The sequence below is a fragment of the Lepisma saccharinum genome, chromosome 14 (genome assembly GCF_977018435.1).
Source record: "Lepisma saccharinum chromosome 14, izLepSacc3.1, whole genome shotgun sequence".
Classification (NCBI taxonomy): Eukaryota; Metazoa; Arthropoda; class Insecta; order Zygentoma; family Lepismatidae; genus Lepisma; species Lepisma saccharinum.
In genome coordinates this window covers 40,737,814-40,758,189 of record NC_139242.1, presented here as the reverse complement: position 1 = coordinate 40,758,189, position 20,376 = coordinate 40,737,814, and the positions used below count along the sequence as shown (strand labels likewise).

At 37.4% G+C, this 20,376-nt stretch overlaps 1 protein-coding gene across 3 annotated transcripts in view; it reads right to left on the bottom strand.

The window, feature by feature from the left end:
* LOC145998804 (bestrophin-4-like) overlaps positions 1-20,376 on the bottom strand; it is a 114,654-nt gene that overhangs the window by 21,193 nt on the left and 73,085 nt on the right. For all 3 annotated transcript variants that reach the window (XM_083135425.1, XM_083135426.1, XM_083135427.1), the window contains exons 6-9: positions 13,834-13,986; positions 5,551-5,631; positions 3,614-3,765; positions 1,114-1,229 (exon numbers count right to left, since the gene is read on the bottom strand). In XM_083135425.1, coding sequence (XP_082991551.1) covers positions 1,114-1,229; positions 3,614-3,765; positions 5,551-5,631; positions 13,834-13,986 — 502 coding nt within the window. The remainder of the gene's footprint in view (positions 1-1,113; positions 1,230-3,613; positions 3,766-5,550; positions 5,632-13,833; positions 13,987-20,376) is intronic.

The following is a 20,376-nucleotide window of genomic DNA, read 5'->3' as shown; positions in this document are numbered from 1 at the left end:
AGAACACATTGTAAGATAGAACAAACATGCATATGAAGACTAGATAATGGAAAGATATACAAGAAAGATGAAAATTGATATTAAGAAATTTTGATCATGAGCTTTCTGAAATGATGTCATTGATTGTCTAAGTAATAGTGTGTCCCATCTTCAATTGTATCCTATCATGTTAATTGGTATATCATGATTCATAGCCATATCTAACCATGCACAAATGTGTACCCAGTGTATCTAAATACTCTGTTATGTGCAACTTACTGAAGGGAAATCTATGAAAAGTGAGATGTAAAATAAAACGAAGCAAGTTATTTGGGGAGAAAATTAACATATGTTCCCTGAAATGGAGCAATGCCTATGCATTTGGCATTATACACACATGATCATGAAGTTATGAAGAGCACTGTTAATTTGGTGAAAACAAAAGTACATACCCAGTTAGTTTATTAAGCTTGCTTCAAAGTTTAAATGAGCTTGTCATGTAGGAATTTCAGCGAAGAATGCAGGCTCGACCAGAACTTGAAACTAGGTCCCTGTCATTCCATGCCAATTCGAACCTGGGTTTCTGGCATACTGTGTCATTTCTCTACCAATGAAATTTGCATGTGTGTGAAGCAAATCGTAAGATGCTTGTCATGTCAAGTGAATCTTGGAGCAACCTTGATTCAATCAAACTAGTTACCCAATGTCACATCTGGCAACAAGCTTGCCACGCTTTCCTGTATAAGCTAAAAACTCACTTCAAGAAGAATATAACTCAAGACTAACCTCGCACTAAGCATGACATATCAAGCTAACTTTACAAGCTATGGTCTGCTTGACACAAGCTTGCATACTATCTGATATTATATTCTGATGATATTATGAGAAGTACTGTTTATGGGAGAAATATTAAATTACACTAAGCTAACACACAGAATACATTTTTTTCAATGGAAATTGCAATATTGTTAGTAATAAATGGTCCACAATAAACATGAAGCAATTCTCAGCACTCTTTGATGCTTAACACTCAAAAATGCACTGGTTTCCACAGAAAGTTGAAAAGTAATATTAATCCAGGCTAACATTTATTGACTTGGTAAAAACTGTAGGTAACTTGTCAACAATTCTCACCTGCGAGCAAATTCAGAAGAGAAGCCTTTGGTGTAGGTGGTGGCTTTGGAAAAGCATTGTCATCTTCCTCTTCGACAATTTCTGGGAGGAACATCGACTGCTTCTCCTCTGGCACCCTGAAAAAGTGATAAACATTATTGCACATAACATGGAACTTGTAGACTGTTTGAATGAAAAATAACAAATATTTTATTATCTGAAGCATGCACAGGGATTACATGTGGAGAGATGAAGGTGGCATTGTGTTTTTTCTTCACATATGAAGAAATTGGGTGGATGTTTAACCCAAATCTGGACCTGTCACTTGTCATTTTTATCCTTGTAAAATATATGGATTATTTTTTTTAGTTCCTTACCTCTCTATAGCTTTCCTGTTGCTCATCTGAGTTCAAATATTGAAATGAAATCAGGTTTTATTTTTAAGAGTTTACTGTCAACTCTGAATTCGTGATTAGTGCAATAAGCAATGTTTATATAGTATATAAAATATAAACAGTGGTAAGGAAATGGGAAGCGCCAGACAAAATCAAAAACAGAGATTTTGCTGCACTTTGCCTCAATTGTTAACCAAACTAATTCTCATGAAATTGTTTACATCACTGTTACAGTGTATTTTCTGAAATATATTTGGAGATCATAATGTATATAATTATGTTTAGGGAATATTTATCACAAAGGAATTTACTATAGTTGTATATATATTATTTATGTCTATTCAGATTTCCTGTTTTATTTCAAATTATTCATATTTCAACATAATTTTAACTACTTACTGCACATAAGTATTACTTTCATTTTTATTTTGTGTCAGACTTCTGACTTCCTTGAATCTTCTGCTCCATGTCCATTCTAATGTTAGTTCTGTGTGTGTATTTCTGTTAATTTTTTTTCTGAATAATCATTATAATCTACATATAGCACTCTTATACAAGATGATGACATAGACCTCCTTTCTTAATTAATTTTACAATAACTACCACATAAGTTGTGTTTTATGCTTGTTTAGTGTAAGCATTGTCCTGCACCGTAGCAGTGCAGTCTAAAGCATCATGCTTTGGGCTCTGCTTACAGGATGTGCGCAGGTTCGAGTCTCCTGGGGGAAGCATAACTACTTTTCTCCTGAGATTTCGGCCTGTGGATGGGACCGGTAGCCACCCCTCATCATGAGGGAATAGGCTGTTCCCTTCTACTTATTGCCCTATTTAGCTATTTAAATTATCTATATTAAGGTAATAAAAACACTTCTTTCTTCTGAAATCAACCTTTCCAAAACTAATGCTGAAGAAAATCTTTCACCCTGGCAGGACGTTTGTTTACTTCACCTACTTGTCGCATAGACAGCCTCATCTTTCCACCATCTACAGCCAGACATCTAGTATTTCCGATCACGCGCAAAGGTAAACGATCCACACAGTAGCTGAACTTCCTAGCTGTTCCGTCCGAGAGATATAGCGGATTCACTCTTCTTTGAGTTTTTTCCTATGTGCTGAAGTTTAATTGCATCATGGTGATACTTTTGAGTGTAGTAAGTCTATAATTTCTTAATCTTCTTACGAACTAGTGTCTGACATTCGTAACAAACTGGAAAAATCTTCTACACTTGAATTATTCTAAGTTTGATATACAACTAAACGTTAACATTGTTGACAGCGTACAACATAGGGGGTGGGGTACATGCAACTTCATAGCTACAGGGTGACAATTAATGAACTATATGAAATAAAACCGTCATAATTTCTGAACAGTTCGCGTGATGACGTCCAAACTGCGTGGCTGGCCACAGGGCATGATGGGAATTCGTATGCGTATGCGCACGCAATGTGTTGATGTCAGCCATTTGCAAGTGAAAATGTCCTGGAGGAGTATTTTGGGGACCGCAATCTGGCTCTGGGGTACCCAGAGGCCACTGGAAGGGGGCTATGTTAAGGACAAGGTGTACAGAAATAACCCCAAAACCATTGCCGAGCTGAAAACTGCTATTCAGGTCGTCATCGACAGCATCAACACTTCAGCGGGTCATGCCGAATTTTGCTGTTTGTCTGCCCCACATCATCGCCAGAGATGGCAGACATATCGAACATGTCATAACCTAAATCTGAATGTCTGTAGTGCCGTTTACATGTGCAATACAGTTTGTGTACTATGTGGTTTGTCACTAATTTCCATTTTATTTCATATAGTTCATTAATTGTCACCCTGTACATGCTTTAAGCTATGTGCTACTTTATATCCCAGGCAAGGATTCAAACATTTACACCTTCTGCTGCTACTAGTTTGACCTATTGGCTATTTGCAAAGAACAATCAATTACTTAATCTATTGAAACATCCATGCATTAGTTTGAAAAATAGACAAATGCGGAAAGAGAGAGATAGATGCAGGTGTTCACATAAAGGGAAGGTAAGAAGAGTAGGGATAAGGTGCAGTGTTGTTTGGTTAGTGTCGGAAGTGATCACCTGCAGGTCAAAAGACAGCCAACTAGGAGGCGTCGTGCACTTACAACATGTCGTGCACCGACCCACGGTACGTCTTCTTCTTGTATGCCACTGCTGCCTGAGTGTATGGAAGTGTGAGATCGACATCGTCAAAGTACATGTCTTTAACAAGAGGCGGAGCACGTGTCATCAGTATATCCACTCCAAGATAGGAAACCTAGAAAATGAATATATATTTCCTTAATGAAAGTCATGTAGGTTTATTAACTAATCATGGTCAGCATTTTAAATATAATTATTCAAGTTTAAGGAACATTATTCTTAGTTTTGGACTTTTAACCACTGTGTTAAATCTTTAAATACCGTTTTGGAGGCTGATTGTGCCTCCGTCTTCAGGGTAGTGTATTAATCTAATAAATCATAGTCCCTGGACGCATGATGTGTTTGGGGATGGTGTCTGTTATGGAGAGTGAAAAAATTGTTTCCTTGGAATATTATCCTCAGTGGCCAAGGCTCCACCTTGTCTGCTGGTAACAAAGACCTGTCCTCCCTGGCACCTTCATGTACAACAGGTCTTTGAGACCAGCAGACGAGGTGGAGCCTTGGACACTGAGGATAATCCTCCAAGGCAACAATTTTTTCACTCTCCATAATAGACACCATCCTCAAACACACCATGTGTCCAGGGACTGAACTATGATTTATTAGATTAATACACTACCCTGAAGATGGAGGCAGAATCAGCCTCCAATACGTTTGTATTTAAAGATTTATCACAGTGGTTTAAAGTCCGAAACTAAGAATGAATGAATCACCACTGATCAGCTACAAAGAAGAGTAGAGAACATTAGTGAATAATTTACAAATTGATCATAAACTGGTTTGTATTTGTTACCACATTCTAGATTCCCTCTGAAAGGAAACCTGAAAACACACACATTATGATCAGGGCCAGATTAAGACGAAATTGGGCCTGATGCTTGAAATCTTCGGTGAACAATAAACACAACGACATTATAGTTACGTCTCAGCCCAAAGAATAATAGTAACATGGACGTCAGCAGGATTTTTTCCAGGGAGGGGCAAGCAAGGTAATTTTTTTCCAGGGGGGGCAAAGGACACATATTTTCTTCCAAAATAGTGATGCCCTCTCAAAAAACATTATTTCAGTCTGAAATTATCATGTTTCTTCAACGAATTTATAATAATTAACATAAATTACTGTGATTGAAATGAAATTAAGTGTGAAATATATAATTTTTAGGTACACATTCATTTTCCAGGGGGGGGGGGCCATGGCCCCCCCTTGCCCCTCCTTCCAGACGCCCATGAATAGTAAATGTATAATAAGTAACGCATCCAAAATCAGGGCTCTAAATTTCATTTTAAGATTTATTTTCAGGTTAATATAGCAAAAGAAAACTGTTCAGCTTTCGGAAAATTCTCGTCTGTTTTCATCTAGGCCTATTTCAGGAATGGGCTTAATGCTCAATAGCACCCACCTTAATCTGGCCCTGATTATGATAAAATCTCTTATATTGGTGATAAAATAGAAGTTTTTCTAATTAGTTGAAATATTATGGATTGATTTATGATAAGTGAAAGTACTTAAGTCTACTTCATGTAGACTTAAATCATAGACAATGTATTCATGGAGTAATCTTTTCACCTTCAAAAGAGGAAATAATTTCGAAAGTTTTAATTTCCTTTCACCTTTTATGAATTCGTTGCCAAGACATACACATTCAAAGCTTATTTTTATTGTGTTACAGCAATCATTATAAACAACCTAAGTAATGATATTAACGAAGATAGTAATTAGGATTTTATCATATGGTGTATGATTTGGAGTTATTATGCCCTCTCCCAAAATACCTGATATATGCCTGTCTACAATGAAAAGCTGTTACATTTTTGCAGTTGAATTTTTACATTTGCTTTGTGTACCAAATATAGAATTTCATTCAAATAGTTAATATATTCAAATAAAAAATAGTCTTACTTTTGTATGACGATCAATAAGCCAGTTGAGTTCAAAGTCTTCTTCATCATCACCAAAAGGATTAATTAGTTGCTCTGCAACCTAAGGAGTAAATAATTGATTTGTAGATTAATTTTTGCAAGTTTTAATTGAGATGTTATTGAAGTTTATTAAAAGAACATACATGTAGAAAAAAATAGCATTTCATCTTTATCAATATAAAAATTGCTTGTGAGCTTCAACCATTTGGTCAACTTTTGCAACTAAGCCCTTGTAATTTCTGAGATGTTAGTTCTTTCCTTCCTGGTCTTGTTAGGGGTTAATCAATCTGGTAGTTTGCAAGGAAAAACTTGCATGCTTGGAGAGGATCCTTAACATGTCCCCCTTGAATTCATCCATCTGATGGGCTAGGGGACTATCAGTTTTTTTCTAACAATCAGCCTTATCTTGAAACTTTCCTGGCAACTATGATGAAAAGATTCTCTCGGGTTATCGATCAGGTGAGTTGTGGAAAGGATTCCACAACTCACCTGGTCGATAGCCCGAGAGAATATTTTCATAATCAGCCTTATGATGTACAAACATACCAAATAGCATTTAGCCGGTTAAAGAAAGCCCTACCCGTCAAATACAATACTAGTTGTAGAATATTTGAGTGAAGTGGAGTTAAGGTTGTTTTCCCTATGGTAGTAAATGTTTATATATACCTGGAAAAAATAATGCCATGATATTTATCAAACATATCATTATGTTTGGGTGATATGACTGTTATATGTCAGTACTATGACCTTATAATCCTATGTATCAAGTATTCCTTGTATTAGAGTATTTGAAGTATTCTGTTTTGAATCACATTCCCTAATTGTTTACAACAGTTCCTGGATGACTTGCCAGGAAATATTTTGGTCAACTGAGTCACACGTAAACAAGTAAACAGAGCAAGGAGAGACAGAGACCATTGGATACTGGGTTTTTTGAAGTAGCACTTAGTATAACAATTGAGGTTTTATAATTGTCCAGTCAGTATCAATTCTTTTATATTTTTATTATCACTTTAACAAATGTTAATCTTTGTGAAATATGCAAAGGAAAGTGAACATGCAATACGAATGGCATTTATAGTTGCTTCTTTCCATCTTTAATTTGTTAATTATTTTATTTCTGGTATGTTACCAGTGGTAGGCATTTGACATACAACGAAACGTCAATTTGGCACCTCCTGATAAGCAAGGTGGTCCTGCCTAGCATAGAAGGCAACTTTGTGTCGAGCTAATGCAATTCTGTAGTCATGGGAATCTCTTCCAACAGGGATGCCCTCGTTTGTCTGATCTCAGGTTCCTTTTCTTTGCCTCAGCAGATGATCATTGATCTTTCTATATCCTCTGTCATTCTGTCTTTTTGACTACTTATTTTTTAATATTGTTAAACACTGAAAAATGACAGAATAAACTCATGGGATACATAATAGTTTCTAGAAAGCTTTATCCTTATTAGTGTGATTGCAGCTGGTATTTAATGTACTGTACAATTAAGATTGAAAATATGTGGTTAAATCTTGTGTTCTACAAGAAATTAATGAACTGTGTATATTCTAATCTTATGGCCTTGTTTAAATTTCTGTTCTGATAATTACTAGTACGAACATTAATGGTTTAGTTACTTTCAAAACCCCTTTTTTTTAATGAAAAAACATTTACAAAACATGTCCTGTGAACCTCAAATCTATCTAGTATGTCTGAAAGAGTATTAAACGAAGGCCTAATGTATTTAGTTTATTAATTGGTCACGGATTCCTCACTCACTGAAGTCACAATAAATAACAAAATATATTATAACTACAAAATTAAGAATAATTTTTGAAATATGCATTAAGAATAAAACTAAACTAGATAGTTTTAGTCACCTTCAGAATGATTACATTCATGGTTTCATCACTAAGAAAGCATAGATAGTGAAATAAAAATTGAAATGGGGATGAGCAGAGGTAAAAACGTGACAGATTCTATTTCTGTGAATCTTTGTAAGTTCTTTCCACAATTAAAACCATAAGAGCTAATCAGGCTGTCCAGTATTATAGTCATTCTGAGGTCACGGTTCACCACAATATCATTAAATTCCACACGTAATAAACATAGAATGTTTTATATTCTCACTCGTAAAGAAAAACTTTTAATGCTGGAATTCCAAGAATCAAGTTTCCAAAATGTCCTTTCTAACCAGATACTTGTCATATTTCCTTTGGGAGGCCTTGATGGCATAGTGATAACGTCGCATTGTAATCAAGGGATCCCAGGTTTGATACCTGGGGGCACATAGTAGTTTGGATACCTCTTTAAACTGCAGGTCCAGTCCTTATTAGCCTATCTGCGCATAAAGTGGACTTAAAACTCAAACTCCTCTTTCATATGAAGTAAATTTTTATGTTGATCTCATTGAAAGTAAGGTCAACACCCTTTTAATTAATTTTTGTAAGAGCAATGTTAAAGAATGTTAAGAGCACATGCTTTAAATTGTACACCTTTTCTTTTTAAATAAAGTCACAAGTTCTGTCTTGTACATTCTGTTATGAATTTGGAGCATGCAATTTCCTTCATTCTCAAATGAAAAAAGAAACTGTTTTCGACTTTATCATGTGAGACCTATATAACCAAGATCCTATTATATTTTAGCACTCCCTTAAATACGATAATGAAGAATTAATGTCTTTCAGATAAATATTAAAGTCAGTTATTTTCATAAATATAGAATATATGAAAAAAAAATAGGATTAACATGTAATAATTTAGCATTCATGTGCATATGAATTTGAATATTTCTACTATTTTCACATCTTCAGATCTTACAAAATCATATTTGGGAGAGATTGGTTGTGATGGAATGGAGAAGTAAACAAGAGTATTATTGAAATCTCCAAAACATATGCATTAATATGAACATTTTGTTAAGCATTACATTTGACTTGCTAGAAGTGATAAAGAGCAAATAACATTTATGGCAATGGCAGATTACAAAAATACAAAGAAAATTGTTGTGGAGAGGACACTGATGAGAATGAGAAGGAAAACTAGCATGGGAATACCGACATTGGCTGTGAAATATGGCAATCACTTCGCAAATGAGCTTCCTTCACAGTGATCACCACCAGGAGGTGTTGCCTACCCTCCTGCCCATGCAAATAGCTTGCATGAGAGTGTTTGGGACAACAGCAATAAATATTTCAACATAGAAATTTGATGTTCGTGGTACAACTACAAACACAGAGCATCCTCATGTCCACACTTCATTCCAGTGCTGTCCTATACATATACAGCACTAGCAGGGTGCGAAATCCCGGGGGAAATTCCCCCCACCAACGATCTTGTCCTGAAACCCCCCCCCCACCAAACTCTTCCGGAGGGGAGGGTTTTTGTTTTAACAACGAACATAAACAATTAGTTTGGGATTCGAATATACTTGACTGGAATAATATCGATAACATAACTGACAACAAAGAGCCTCATCTCTTAGGAAACTGAATCCAGCCAGCAGTCCCCAGAACACAGAAATTAGACCGACTTATTTCTTCTCCATTTCTCATCGCGTTTCGTTAGCAACGACGAAGTTATAAATATATTAATAAAACACGTAATAGCACTTATATGTGAATTTTATAGAGGAAACTATTATTTTCTTAATGTGTCTTATTTTTGTCCCTCCTCCCTTACGCAAATCATTGTTCATAGCGTCAGTAGTACATCAAAATCTTCAATTTGCAATTACAATTCGAATGAAATACAGTCGATATAATATATTGTATATTTTATAATGTAATTTGATTATTTAATAATTGACACATATTTAATGGCATTATACATGTATACGTATGTGTGTGTATGTGTATCTGTCTGTCTGCTCCTTCCCCCATCAATCTGCAGTGATTTCGCAGCCTGAGCACTAGTACAGTGGGATCCATGAGTATTACCGTGCAAATTGTCCATCACCATGTTCGTGCACTTTATTTGACCCATTAAGAGCTACAAGAATTAAAAGAAACTCAAAACAAGCTGTTGACAACTTCTGCACCAGCATACATAAAAATCCATCGCTTAAAAACACAATAGGATGCGAGATAAAAATTAATGAATATAGTCATGGACAATTTGCATGGTAATACTCATGGATCCCACTGTACCACCAATGGAAAAGACAAAGCAAACGAAGTGTAAGATCTGCATTGTCGAGTCCAATTGTCAATCCTCTTACTACTAAAGATATATAGACTGTCATCATCCCCGTTCTATCTAACAAATACATGTATTGCAAAGATAGCCTGCAGAAAGGAAAGTTATGTTGCCTTAAACTTTGGAAAAGTTTGAAAATATTTTTTGTTCGGCCTGTGACCACTTAAAAAAATAATTCTGTCGACGTTCTCATTCGCAAAGTGCTTCCATTTTTACCAATTGGCTCTTTTCCATACATTTCATTAGCCACGCACGAATATTGATGAGAGGAGGTAAATATGCCGAATGCCGATGTAAAATTTATTGGGTTCGAGTTTCTCTTCTTTTGTTCGTTATAGCTTATAAGAAATACCATTACTATTGTCGCCGTCTTGGACAATAGGCGCAGCTTGGCAGGAGCAAGGGGCAATCGCGCACCAAAATTTCCAGGTTTATTAAAATTTACATGTTAGAGGCATTTTTAAAACCTCCTTGAACCTGATGTTCATGTTCTGACCCCCCCTCCCCTCCCAAAGTTTGGTTCCCAAGTTACGCTGCTGTTTGTGTATAAACTCGTTCATTCCCTATAAGTGTATGTGCATAAAATGACATGTGAAAGCAAGCAGGGATACAAATGCTTGATAATTGCAATTTGCATTTTCCATGCACGATGTAAATGTGAGCCAATTTTCTGTGGCGTGCCACGAGTAGGGATGTGGTATTGAAGTTCTATTGGTCCAACTTTCCTAAAAAGAAAAAAGACCGTCGAATGCAGGAAAATGTTAAAATACAGGATTCACTACTGAAAAAATGAATATATAGAGCCTTACAGTCATATCACCCCTTACGAAATGTCTGGCAACACCGCTGACTAAGGCGCCTTGTAAACAAGAGGCCCCAAGATCGATACCCGAAGGAGGCATACAGTTGTTCGCATTGCACTTTAAATTGTAGGCCCAGCCCCGAAAACTTCAGCATAATGTAAGTACGTGTGGGCGGTCACACTGGCGCCGAGCATGGCCGTGTTTCACCGACTACAGATTCGAACCAAATCATTTTGTTTTATCGGCCTAATGCACCACAAATATTATACCTTTCGATCTTTATACTTGACTTTTTGCGGTGTTAGGGTGACAGTAGTAAACAATAAAAAGTTTATTGACTTCGTTTACGAATGTAAACCATTAGAGACATATCAATCAAAAATTTCGTCTAGGGGTGTGCGGAACGTGACCTTTTGGTACTGAAAACATTCTAAATTTTCCAATACTGAAAATCTTGTATTTCAGACACACCATTTCAATCTCAAGTGATTGTCTTTCCATTGCTGGAATAAAAGCCCGCTAATTTCAAGAAATGTCTGCACTTCAAAAATTAGCCACTTTACAATCAAGGTTATTTTTAATTTCATAAGTCTAAGGTATCAAATTTTCTGGATCCTGTACACCCATAAAAATTCACACAAATAATAAAAATCATTAACACTTGTCGAAGGTGCAGTTCGACAGACATTGTTAGATTGTTTTAGAAGTATAATTTTCTATTACTTCGTGTAATTAATATTTAATTCTTCATAGTGAATATGATTGATTGATTTGCTTTATTTTACGTCGCTTCTTTTTCTGCCACTTTTGGATAATCGCGAAGATGGGGATGAGTGATGATATGATGAAGTTCATGAAGGGGCATTCACGAAGAACACCCATGCCCAGGCCGGGATTCGAACCCGGGATCCCTGACCTTAGTAAAAATGAAAACTTTTCTCGTTAATTTTACAAAACATTAAAATAAGCATGAGCGTAACTTGGCGAGAGGGGGGGGGGGGTTAGAATCAAAACGAAATCGTAAACATTACTCGTTACTTTGCTCCTCATTTCCGAGAAGGTTAGCAATAGTACAATATTGTAAATTTAATAAATCTGTACATTTTGAATGGGCAAGTGCCCCCTGTCGCTCTGAAAGTTACGCCTATGAAAATAAATAGGCCTACATTAAAATTTGGCTGTATAAATTTCACAGTACAACTAAATTCATTGACTGGACGTACTGCAATGATTAACGTCATAACTGTCCACTTTCAAATGAATGATTTACACGTACACGTATCCCCCTGTCAAGCGGAGATAGGAGAACGAAGCTAATGGGGAGGGAGAGCAGAGAGGTTGGCCGGGGTACTAGATAACCTGGGAGGATCCAAGTTTGTCGGCTGCGAAGGGGAACCGGGAACTGGAAATAGCTGCTGCCTGCCTCAATCCCCAGCACAAAGGATCCAAATGATTCACCTCAACGCAAAACAAGCCGAGCCCGAAAAACGCAAAGGTTTAGCGGAAAGGAGCTGCGCGAGTGCAAAAAGGAAACACCTGGGATGCCTTGGAAGGTTCGTGATAAGCCGTCGAACTGTGTCCGATTGGTGCGCAAACAGTTACTTTCATTATTTCTGCCTCTGATTTCCCCTGTTCGATTACTTTGTTCGCTCGCCTTGCAGTCAGCAAAATTTAGTAAAACGAATTACAGTATCACTTCATAAATATGCCCAAGGACGTCCGCAGGATTTTTTCCAGGGAGGGGCAAGGAAGGTATTTTTTCCAGGGGGGGCAAACAAGACACATTTTCCCTAAAAATTGTGTTGTTCCCTAAAAAAAAATATTCCTTAAATTTGAATTTATGGTGTTCATGCAATAATTAACACACATTATTGTGGCTAAAATGAAAGTATATGTGTGAAATACATAATTTTTGGTTGACTTTCATTTTCCAGGGGGGCACGGCCCCCCTTGCCCCCCCTTCCTGACGCCCATGAATATGCCGATGCTCAAATGCAAGGAAATAGAACTGATGAAAGTGTGAAATAAATCTGTATTAATAATAATGAAAAAAATTCGAAAATAAAAAACATAAACGGTTACAAAGTACGTGTTAGAAATTTTAAAATTTTGTACTAGTTTCGTGCAGCTATAAAAAACGTTGAATCTAGTTTTCTTTTTTAAAGATCATACTTTCCTGAATTATTGATATGGTAGAATTTGGATCAGACTTCTGCGGCGGAGTGGTAAGCGTAGTGTTTGAATTTTAGAGGGGAAATTCCCCTCTCCTCTATGGATTTTCTTTTCCAGGGCTCTATAGGTATATTTATAAATGGAAATAAATTCCCCACCCCCGAAAATATAGAACTACCATAGTTACACTTATACTATTCATCAATAATTTTCAACATTGTAGTCGATCTTCGTGGCTGAGTGGTTAGCACAGCACGCTACAACGAGTCAAATCCAGGCCTGGGCATGAGTGTCCTTTCATCAGTTTCATCATCACTCATCCTCATCGTCACGATTAGCGAAAAGTAACAAAAATTCGAAGTAAAGTAAATCAAATTCTCAGTATTAGAACTTAAATTTAAGGTGGGAAAGTGATAATTGTACTACTACTGTCATGTCAAATCTTTGTGAAAAAAGTGAAACTCTCTAAATTATACCCTTTTTAATTTAAAAAAAAATCTTCTAATAATTACGTATTAAATTGTGCCGAAATTAACGCTGTGCAGTTCCTCACTCGTAAGTTTGAGGACCCGTTAACAGATGGAGGTACTTAGCAACGTTGTGTGATGAACACCAATTTACGTAATGAATATTCCACTTGCGTGTATGCCCAAACAGTTTGTGTCACATGCTGTGTGGGAGTGTTTCAAAAGTCGTGAAATCCTAATTTTGATCGTTAGTAACGTAAAAACAGCATTCACTTCGAATCTTTTGCTTTACAAAGCACCGTCTATACTTGACCGCAGTGCAATACAGGACAGGAGCTCGTCAATACTTATGCCAGTGGGTAAATATTTTGCAATAAGGTACAGACGGATGATGAGACATCGATTTTATGTACAGCATAAATTTCGAAGTTTCATTATTCTACGTATAATTAATGGTAACGTGAGCGAAATTTTATAGGTTCCATTTTAATGACAAAGAAAGCTAAACCCTATCAATCCAACAATATGTTTACAAGTGCGAAGTCCATCATTAAATCACTCTGTTACTATTAATCTATGGGTTATTATACATTTTTCCAACACCATAACATGTTACAAAAAATCACACTGTATTGTCCTTACCTTGAGTAGTCCCATGTAGAAGAGGAACTGGAGAATGGTAAAAACTGGAATGTAAATGTCTATCTCCATCTGATATGGCTTATGTTTCTCACCCACGAACTGTCGGCCCACCACAGTGGCCAGGAAAAACGCATACGTCGCGATTGTCACAACCTGCAACGATAGAAAAAAGTCAGAGCTTTGCCTTAGGTCTAATGAATCTTAATATGTTTTATTAATATATTTTCTTCAAAGGTTCACTGCAAATAAGAAAATTAATTTGCTAGAGATGGCAACATACCATTCATTTTTAATTTAAAATATCATGGCCATCTATTGTCTTAGGATCCTTTCAGATTAGGGTGACCATAATATTTTGACCCCAAAACGGGACATCTCAAGGAGGTCGGTTTGCCCCCTCCCCTCCCCAGTGTAAAAATCGGTTAGGACTAATTATAAAATTATTGTTATTACTAACGTATTGTTTTTAATATTATTTATTCAAGTATGAATTGTTATAATCTCGGTATGACTTGCATAGTGTTTCTGATCCCTTTGAATGTTAGTCCAACTCCTACACTGAAGTTTAGGAGTGCCAAAAGTAGAGGAGCCCGGGGTATTGCCGAACACTTAAGCTTTGAGGTTGGATTACTCACTTATTTGGAAGCATTTTTTTAACTTCATGGATTCTAAAGAAACCTTGATACGTCCTCTTCCAAATTAAGAAAGGAACAGTGCTACAAAACTATTTGCTGTACATAAAAAACTATGAAAAAGACACATCTACCATGTTCGCCATTGCTCTGAATTTTGGGGTAATGCCGAACACCGTGTTCGCCATTGCCCCTTATGAAATATAACTATGATAAAGACAAATTGATTTCGATGTCTTCCTTGGTGGGGTCCTCGTCTGAAATTAAAAGTGTTGCTGCAGTTAGAAATTTCGTTTTGCAATATGTTTCTGTCAAGAAAACCGTATAAAGAACGTAATTCAAAAACATATAGCAAGAAATCCCCAAAGTGTTGACTTGCAGATTCGATCTGGAGCCCTCAGAACACAAAAATCAAGAGTCCAAGTCTAATATAGACGCAAGATGCCATGATTCTGATTTATTTGCTGCGGTTGTTCAAAACAAAATGATAAAAATAGAAACTAACTGACTGGGGTAATGCCGAACATTTGTTCGCCATTACCCTTTCTTGTTGCCATTATCACCATGCGCACTGTATTTCATTTATAAACATAGCAGTGCGATTAAAATTGTCAAAATAGATGTACAGTCTACAACAGTAAGCGACAATAAAAAATAATATATCCTACCAACAGCTTTGGGTCTCTCTGCAGAACTGATTAAGGGAGAAATCATGCTTCATAATGATTCCCTCTACTTTCCAGTATGTAAGATTTTTACGCACAAAGGAATCTAACAAGAATCCAACAACACCATTGTGTTGTGTTATGCAAGAAAAACCAAATTAATTAAATAATAATGGTTACATATTATCTACACTTTGATGAATTGTGTAAAAATATGTAATACATTTTTTGTACTTTGCTAAAACATTAAAACGTGGGTCTCTTAGTCCACCACGGACTCGATTTCCTTCAAAGGGGAGACTCTTGTATCACTACAGACATTGCTTGCCTACTGCTTACTGCCTACTGCATCTTGCAAAATGTTGTGTGAATTGTATTATATTATAGTTGAAATACATGTTTTGACACCTGACAGACAAATGGGAATCCCTTGATTGATCAATTACTTCTTGGATTACAGTGTCATCATTAATATTTAATATTATGTTTCATAGAAAGAAATTGTTTTAATAGGGCGCAAATAATTTTACGGGGATCTATAGCATTCTCTTTATCATTTTTTTTCATATAGATCGTTTGGCTCCAAGGCCCGACTCCCGTCGCCCCATAGCTATGGCTTTGAACTTTGACTACAAGAGTAGCAGATATTGCGAGCGAAGCGAGCAAGACAATTTTACGAAATGTATTTTTATTTATATAAAATTTTAAATCTAGTGGGGGCAATTGCCCCTCTGTGCCCCTTACAAGTGCCCTTGGCCGTCTGGAAGAAAAATGCAAGGAACACGTGAAAACTAATTCCATCATGGGTATCCAATTGTCGTGCTATTCTTAGATTCTCCTAGTCTTGTTTTTTACTTCAATGTTTGCTTCCCCTAGAATCGACTTACGTCCAAGGTCGGGGGGGGGGGGGGGCAATGCTCCCTGCGGTTGATGCACTGTTTATGAGTGTCTCTTCATCAATATCACGTCATCACTCATTGTTGCGATTAGCTAGAAGTGGCAGAAAAGCAACGCTGAGTAACAAAAATCAAATATCCACCCCCTCTTTCTATCACATGAATCACTATTACCAAAAGGTAGACTTGGGAAACAAAAATTTAAGCAGTTCCAAGTTCATAGCAACACATCCAAGAAAAACATCCGAACACATTAGGCACCTATAATTCACGACTAGCTACTCAAAATGTCACAACTGTTCTAGATACTGAAAATTGCGAAATCATTTCCCGAAGTCTGAATCTGATAGGGACCCCCCCCCCCCAATCCTGATACAACATTATACGGAATCCCATACACCCTAATAAATCACAAGATCAATAAGTGTCTTTGTTATGTTGCTAGAGTAACACATAATATAATTGTAAAGATTAGTGAGAATTCCAGATAGGAATGTGTTCTGTATTTTTCACAGGGGGCAAAGCAGTCACTCATGGGGGCAGTTGCCCTCCTGCCCCCCTCTAGCTACGGGCTTGATGGTCACCTTATTTCAGATCGAAGCGACAGGCGACACGTGTTGTTTGGAAGCGAACCCGCAGGAATCAATGCATCCTTTTGAACCGAAGCGACACGGCATTTTCTGGAGGGGCTGTAGCCACATCAGCTCCTCCCCTGCGTACGCCACTGTCCATGCCTTATACAGGATTCGAGCCCGGAAACACAGTGGCATTGACAAATTCGAATTTAAGTTTGCTTTACATCTTCAACCAAGCGTCACTGGATTCATTTTGCCGAACGCATGGCGATCTCTCGGAAGTGAGAAAGTAGGAAGGAAAGAAGGAATCGATACCAATCCACAATCCACCGACCTGTTAGGGAGCATCTCCGAGAAGAGGGAGATATGTGGAGAGACGTCAGGCCAAGGAAGCATCACCCACAAATCTTGCCGGATACCTTGGCTTGCGTCAACTCCTCTCAGGGTGAACATTTTCTATGTTCTGGCAACGCTTCAACTTTCGTGCACTCGTGACGATTACGAATGCACGACTGTGCTCTAGTGCCATGTCCCCGCTGCACGCACCGGCTGTTTTTTGAACAGTCGACCCTTACCCTGGTCATTTGCACCTACTTGTCGAGAACTCCAACAGAAGGGAAACAAATACTGCCGTTATTTATAGCGAATGTGCAAATGTATGACAGTTTTCTTTTTAATCTGCCACCGAAGACACCTGCACCAGAAACAACATTTTGTGTATGCGGGCCAGATGCAAGCGGTGGGAGGCAAGGGGGGCAAATGGCCCCCCTAATCATGGACATCCGCAGATTTTTTCCACGGAGGGACAAGCAAGGTATTTTACCATGGGGCATATTACCCCGATAATAGTGTTGGCCCTCAAAAAACACCTCTTGAATTTATCGCATTCCTGCATTACCATTATAATAATTAATGTAAATTATCATGATTGAAATCAAATTATACGTGTGAATATGTACTTTTAGGTTGGCATTCGTTTTCTAAGGGTGAGATTGGCCTTCCTTGACCCCCTTCCAAACGTCCATGCCCCTATATTATTAAATTTTCACCTAGAAATTTAAGATAGAGGATTTTATCGCCGTTATTAAAAGATATTATACTCTTAAAGGAAATGGAAGTATTCAAGCCGATGAAAGTACAAAGCAACTACGGGGGAAGGGGTGGTGGCGCAACTACAAGGGGGGCATAGGGCATTGCCCCCAACCTTGGACGGAAATCAATTTTAGGGGGCAAACATGTAAGTAAAGGAAAGCAAGACTAGCAGAATCTAAGAGTAACAGGACAAAAGGATACTCAATATAGAATTAGTTTTCACGTCTTTCTTGCATTATTTCTTCCAGACGGCCATAGCACCTGCAGGGGGGCACAGCCGCAATTGCCCCCTCGATTTCAAATTTTATACAAATAAAAATATACTTCGTAAAATTTTCTTGCTCGCTTTGCTCGCAATAACTGCTTTTCTTTCAGTCTTGTCAAGTTCAGAGCTGTAGCTAGGGGTCGGCGTGAGTTGGTTCTGGACGCCGAAGTTCTAAATGAAAAAAATTGTAAAACAGAATGCCATGACGCTCAATGAAAATTTTTGCGCCATATTAAATCAATATTGTTTTCATTTTGCAAAAATTTGGATCTGAAAATTTTCTTCCTCGCTTCGCTCGCAATTTGTTGTCTGTAATGCATTGTAAATTACCAGTGAGAAAAGTGCTGCTGCTAAACGGTTTTCACTTAAATGTATGAACAATTGTTTTGAGGAAAAGGAGCACACACATGAGAGAGACAATTTATATCATATTTGCTGTTGGTTTGTTATGAGGTAGATGAATTGATTATGTAATGTATTTAAATAATGATATATATATATAATATGTATGTATTAAAGATACATTGAATATATGCACAATTTAGTGTTAACATTTTGCATATATATTTTCTTATTTTACGTCGCTCCATATTGCATATATATGTAAAACATATGTTCTACATGAAAGTTACATGAAAGTGACGAATATAGTAGCCTACATGACATATTCGTCATTTTTGTCTTTCAAAAAATTCAGTTTGTGTGCTTCTTCCCCATTATTAGCTAATGTGAAATTGAATGTGTTGAAAAAATAACAGGAAAAAGTGCCAATAATAATAATGGCATTATTATTATTGGCACGTTTATCCTCCTGGTACTTGCCCCCCCCCCCCAGACAAAAATTCGTGATTGCACCTCTGCAATACATAAATAGTGATCGTGGTCGTGGACTTAGTTTGTATCGTGAAACACCTCCCTTAAAATTCTCTGGGCGTGCCTGTGCAGACTACAAAAAGCCAGAAGTACATCTTCAGATTTAGCAAGGAGAAATCGTTCATCCTGTGTTTAAGTAAGCAATACGTGGAACGCATAAAGTACCGGTATGAAAATTTTGTGTGAAACCCCATAGTTTTTTTGTGAGAGGGTGTATTAGTGATATACCGTTGAGAATATCATGATTGGATACAAATGCATTAAATTGTTACAACTATAACTCGATTATCCATTTCATAAAAGAACTGATCATGCCCCTCTCTCTCTCTTGCAAACACACCAAAATGCATAGGTTTCGTCCATTGCTACCTACACTGAGGTAATTTCCGATTTATACTAACTGGATACTAAAGTGCGCGTCAAATCTCCTACATATGGCGATAGCCAATAGCAGCGCACTGCAGCGGTGCCATGTCGAGATCTCACACGGTTGAGCGAAACGCATTGTCACGGAGAGCACGGAACATTAGATACGAAGGAATTTTACCCTTGACGTAACCAAGTCACTTCTCTCCATCAGAAATTTACGACCGTCGTTGGTTTCCCTGTACTTGAACCCTAATTGTTTCTATATTCTCAAGGTGGAAGTTGTAGAGCCTTTGTAAGATATTTTGTCCTGTAAAGAGTAAGTTATATTTTTGGCAGTAGGAAATTCGCCACGATCGTAAAATTCAAAGATGGTTCTACGAACTACGTCTTTTTCAAAGTCATCTAAGTTTGTCGTTCTTTTCGGTACGTTAATGTGCTTTCAACGTGATTGAAACATTGGAGCAGGCCCCGATCCACATTGTTTTGCCCCTGAACATATCCGAGAAACGATAGCTTGATTCACACCACACGCTTGAGCTGTTAGAGCCTGGCACTTCTTAAAGTCAATTTTACTGCTCTCTTCTTCATTCGAACATTTTTAAAAAAATTGTGCACCTGAAAAATCACCTGTCGTGCCTGGCTTCGTACACCCAACGGCGAAAGAAACATTAGGCGAATTGTCCACAACCATTTTCATTCGGTTTGTATTACACAATGTGATGACAATGAATTGAAATAATGACTACAATAAGCAGAGAACAATGCCTGCTTCGAACCAACATAGTTTCATTCCTAACATAACACAGGATATAGAATAATGAAGTAGTGAAAATAGCGGTGGACAATTTACCTACCATTATATTTGCCGTTGACTGTACAACACTGTATTTTTCTCTCTTCTCTCGCTATCACTTGGTTTACTCGACGACATGCTGCACACACCCACTAAACACACGAAAAAAACGAACAGTGACTGAATCCTCTTCGTCAACTTCTTCTACCATCCCTGGGAACGAACGTGCTCCGCTCCCTTCGCTAATCGGAAAGTTTCGGAATGCAACAGGAACGAAGGGAGAGCAGAAACGATAAAATGCAAATACGTTTATAATAACATTGCTTCTACAGGGGGAACGGTATAAGCTACAATCACGCTTGTTTTTCGTACATACTCGCAAA